The sequence below is a fragment of the Marmota flaviventris genome, chromosome 17, assembly GCF_047511675.1.
Source record: "Marmota flaviventris isolate mMarFla1 chromosome 17, mMarFla1.hap1, whole genome shotgun sequence".
Taxonomy (NCBI): Eukaryota; Metazoa; Chordata; class Mammalia; order Rodentia; family Sciuridae; genus Marmota; species Marmota flaviventris.
In genome coordinates this window covers 77,243,507-77,248,099 of record NC_092514.1, presented here as the reverse complement: position 1 = coordinate 77,248,099, position 4,593 = coordinate 77,243,507, and the positions used below count along the sequence as shown (strand labels likewise).

General features: G+C 63.1%; 1 protein-coding gene across 1 annotated transcript; it reads left to right on the top strand.

The window, feature by feature from the left end:
- Nucleotides 1–1,597: 1,597 nt before the first annotated feature.
- Arhgdia (Rho GDP dissociation inhibitor alpha) lies at nucleotides 1,598–4,371 on the top strand. The gene is made up of 6 exons (XM_027955490.2): nucleotides 1,598–1,704; nucleotides 2,856–3,073; nucleotides 3,244–3,327; nucleotides 3,549–3,625; nucleotides 3,702–3,765; nucleotides 4,029–4,371. Exons 2-6 carry the CDS (start codon nucleotides 2,884–2,886, stop codon nucleotides 4,226–4,228), a joined length of 615 nt encoding a protein of 204 aa, XP_027811291.1. The 5' UTR covers nucleotides 1,598–1,704; nucleotides 2,856–2,883; the 3' UTR covers nucleotides 4,229–4,371.
- The last annotated feature ends 222 nt before the right edge of the window (nucleotides 4,372–4,593 follow it).

Here is a 4,593-nt window from a genome sequence, read left to right as displayed (position 1 = left end):
GGGGGTGCTGGGGATGTGGCTCAAGCGGTAGCTGCTCGCCTGGCATGCGCAGGGCGCTGGGTTGGACCCTCAACACCACATAAAATAAATGTTGAGAGCCACAGCCGAGTCAGGATGGCGCCTGGCATTGCCAGAAGGAGTGGTTGAGAGGTGACGCCAGCGAGCCATTAAGATGACGATAATTAAGTTAAGCTGTGTATAATTGCTGTGACTGCACGATGCTGGATTGAAACGGGCTGTGTATTCAGTTGTATAAAGACCCCTGAAGTCGGCAATAGGGCGGCTCCTCCTGAGCCCGGAGAGAGCTGAGAGTTCCCGGGGAGTCTGCGTGGAGTGCCGGTGGATCCTGTTTGAACCTACAAATGGCTCCTGACCTCCGGATTTGGTGCCCAGCCAGACTGCGGACAAATAAAGATGTTGTGTCCACTGAAAACTAAAAAATAAATTAAAAAAAAAAAAAGGCCGGGGTGGGCTGGGGCTGAGCAGTAGAGCACTTGCCTAGCATGTGCCGGGCGCTGGGTTGGGCTCTCAGCGCTGCGTATAAACAAACATCTATTGATAACTAAAAAATAGAGAAAGATTTAAAGGGCTGGGGTATATCTCAGCGGTAACGCACTCAAGTACTAAAAAACAAAACACCAGAGTCCCCGCTATTTGGAACGGTTTGTCACAGAGCAGCAGACACCTGAAGCAGGCGAAGATCGGCGAGGGCCCTTCTCATTAGGAATAAAAATGCAGGCTGAGGCAGGAGGATCGCCAGTCCAAAGCCAGCCTCAGCAAGGGCGAGGCGCCGAGCAACTCAGGGAGACCCCGTCCCGGGGATGGAGCTCTGGGGCTGAGTGGCCCCGAGCTCCATCCCCGAACCCGCGCCTCAAAAAACAACACTGCTGACATTCACAGGTGGACAGCGAAGGCCAAGGTCGGAGACCCGGCGACCGGGCGCCCACAGGCCGCCCTGAGGGACCGCCGCGCGCAGAGGCTCTGGGCGGTGGCTCCACGGCACCTGGCCGGGAAGCGGCAGCCGCGCACCCGACGTCGGGGCGGAAAGCGAGGCCACCCGCGCCATGGTCCTTTCCGGGCAGAACACGCAGTCGCGCGCTGTGGCCGCTCGGGGCCCCTAGGCGTGGGCGTCAAGCAGGCCGGGGGCCGCTGGGAGACCCGAGCCCAGAGGTGCTGCGCGGCCTCCAGGGGGCCGAACCCCGACGCGGGGCCACGCCGGCCATCCCCGCGGCCCGGAGGCGGAGGCCAGGCAGCTCCCCGAGGCCGACTCTGCCATCACACCAACAGGGCTGGGGTGCGGCTCCGTGACGGGGGGCCCGAGTTCAAGCCGGCACCTACAAAGGGAGGGCCCAACTCCCTCCAGCGGACCCTAGGTGGGCGTGGGACAAAGGGACAGAGTCGCGGGCACCGCAGCCAAGGTACAGAACGGGCCGAGGATGCGGGCCCTGAGCGCAGGGTCGCGCCCATTCGAGGCTACCCGGGCAGGGCGGGAAAGTGCTGCTCTCAACCGACACCGCCCACGCGAGACGCGACGGCGAAGCCGACGCAAGATGGCGGGCGCACAGCCTTCTGCGCACGCGCGCCGGCCCCGCCCGCGGGAGCGGAAGTCGCGTGACCCCGGAAGTAGCCGTCCGGGCGGCGGGCGGCCGACGACGTTCGTCATTTGCTGCGGGAGGGAGCGCTAGCGCGGCGGTCGAGCCTCCGGTGAGTGGCCGGCGGCGCGCGGCGCGGCGAGGGGAGGGGCTGCCTTTGTGCCGCCGCCTGGCCCGCGCAGGGTCTCGCGGGCGGCGGCCATGCGGCGGCGGCGGCCTCCCGGCGGGCGGGGCGGGCCGGGGGCGCTGCGCAGGCCCCGCCTGTGCGGGCGCCTCTCTTTGGGCCGCGGCGCGGAGGCTGGGGTGGGGGCGCCCCCAGGGCTGCACGCCGGGCCTCCGGGGTGGGCGCCTGCCGCCTGCTCCCGACGCCAGGCCGCGCCCCGCCCCGCCCCGCCCGGATTGCAGGCCCTGCGGAAGCGCGGGCCGCGCCCAGGGATGCTATCGCCTGCGGCCACGGTCGGGCGGCGTCCGGCGGCGGGCTTGCGGGAAGCGGTGGCGTGGATGGGCTCACGGGCCACCCCCGCCTCGCGAGTCCCGACGGCCCTATATTCCCGCGTTTAGGCCCCTCCCTGGGCCCGAGGAGGGAGGCGCTGCGCCCCGACCCCTCCGTACCCCCTCGGAGATTGCCGAGTGGGATTCCGGGTGTTCTTAGAGCCCCTGGGGGCTGATCCGTGCCCAGGCCGAAGGAGGCTCGTCTGCGACAGCGCTGTCGCTGCTTGGTTGGCACCGCCCTAGGCGGCTGCTCCACTTGTCCGAGGGTCCTGAGAAGACTGATCCTGCAGCAGTCCCAAGTTGTAGCCAGGAATGGTGACGACCTCGTGCCTCTTTGGGGCCTGTGAGGTCCGGAGGTCCCGGACATCCGAGCTGTAGCACAGCACATGTTTGCCTGCACGTTTGGCTTCCCTCTTCAGGGCTCTCAGCCCCAGGGCTCAGTAGGGATCCCTTGGGTGAGGGCCTGGAACTTAGAGGCACAGCAGACAGTAGGGGTTTAGTGTTGGCCCTCCAGTTGGGTCTGGGGTCGGTGCCTCTGCTAGGGAAGGAAAGATGTGCCTTTATCTCCCCGAGGAGCAGGCTGCGTTCCCATTTAGTCTCCTACTTGGGGTGGGGTCCTTTCAGAATGCCCCCCTGAGCCGGAGGGGCAGGTGGCTGGTGAGTCTGAGGGAGCGGCCCCTGCTATTCAGACTCACCAGCCACCCCTTGTCCTGCTTCCCGCACTCTGAGGCCTGGTACTGTCCAGGCTGTCATAATCCTGCCTACCCACAGGTGTCCCATACCCAAGCTAGAGGTGAGCATGGCAGAACAGGAACCCACAGCCGAGCAGCTGGCCCAGATTGCAGCTGAGAATGAGGAAGACGAACACTCAGTGAACTACAAACCCCCGGCCCAGAAGAGCATCCAGGAGATCCAGGAGCTGGACAAGGATGATGAGAGCCTGCGCAAGTACAAGGAAGCCCTGCTGGGCCGCGTGGCTGTCTCTGCTGGTGAGTAGCCCGAGTAGGGACAGAGTGGGGGCCCATCAGAGCAGCAGCTCTCCTGCAAGGACACCTGTCACTCTGCTTAAGCCTCTGCTCCACTCCACTGCCTGCCTATCTGCTGAAGGAGAAAGACCTAGTGGGTGGGAGTGGGGCTCCAACTTGCTGTCTTTCCCCAGACCCCAACGTCCCCAACGTCATCGTGACTCGCCTGACCCTGGTGTGTAGCACTGCGCCAGGCCCCCTGGAGCTGGACCTGACAGGTGAGAGGGGGAAGGGGACACTGAGGTCCCTGGGTGGGGCTGGCTGGCACCCTGCTGCTGCCCCTAAAAATAATTTCCTGTAGCACAGGGGCCCTCTGGTGGGGCATGCAGGAAGTGCAGCGAGGTGCTACTGGAGGTTTTGCTTTGTGTTGGGGGGAGGAGATGGGAGGGGGTGGGAGTGAGGGAGCTGGACAGTCAGCTGAGCCTCTTCCCCGACACAGGTGATCTGGAGAGTTTCAAGAAGCAGTCCTTTGTGCTGAAGGAGGGTGTGGAATATCGGATAAAAATTTCCTTCAGGGTAAGGCCAGGACTTGGGGAGGCACTGGGGGAATATGGCTGGAGAACCTGGCTGACCTCGCCCTGGGTTCCTACAGGTGAACAGAGAGATCGTGTCAGGCATGAAGTACATCCAGCACACATACAGGAAAGGTGTCAAGAGTGAGTAAGGGGCCAGGTGTGGTGGTGCTCAGCTATAATCTTGGTAACTCAGGAGGCAGGAGCAGGAGGATCACAAGTTTGAGGCCAGCCTCAGAAACTTAGCAAGACCCTGCCTCAGAATATTTTAAAAAGATCTGGGGGTGTAGCTCAGTGCCTCTGGGATCAATCCCCAAGACTTGGCGGGGCATGTAAGAGCGGGCAGCTGTGGTCTTCCCCAGAGGGCCATTGGCACTGGTGACCGTACCCTTTCTTGTGTTCTGCAGTTGACAAAACTGACTACATGGTGGGGAGCTATGGACCCAGGGCAGAGGAGTATGAGTTCCTGACGCCCATGGAGGAAGCACCCAAGGGCATGCTGGCTCGGGGCAGTTACAACATCAAGTCCCGCTTTACAGATGATGACAAGACTGACCATCTGTCGTGGGAGTGGAATCTCACCATTAAAAAGGAGTGGAAGGACTGAGCCCCTGCCAGGAGGCAGGCAGGGCAGACGGACAGACGGACGTGTCCCACCCCACTCCCCTCCCCATCCCAAACCAAAGTGCTGACAGGGCCCCTTCCCTGCCACCATCCCACCTGGCCCACAGGAAGCTCCTCAACCCTCCCTCTCCCACCCTCCCGCCTGCAGGCCCTTGTGGTCTCTAGTGTCATGTTGCTGCTTCTGCCTGTGCAGGGGTGGGGGGGGCATCCAGCCCAGGCCACTGCCCCCTCTGTGTCTTGCCAGGTTCTTTCTGCCTGTCCTACCCCAGATTCTGGCTTTTAGGGAGTGGAGCACTGTCCAGGTGCTCAGCCCACTTTGTCTCTGCCCAGTTGAACTGGGGTACATAG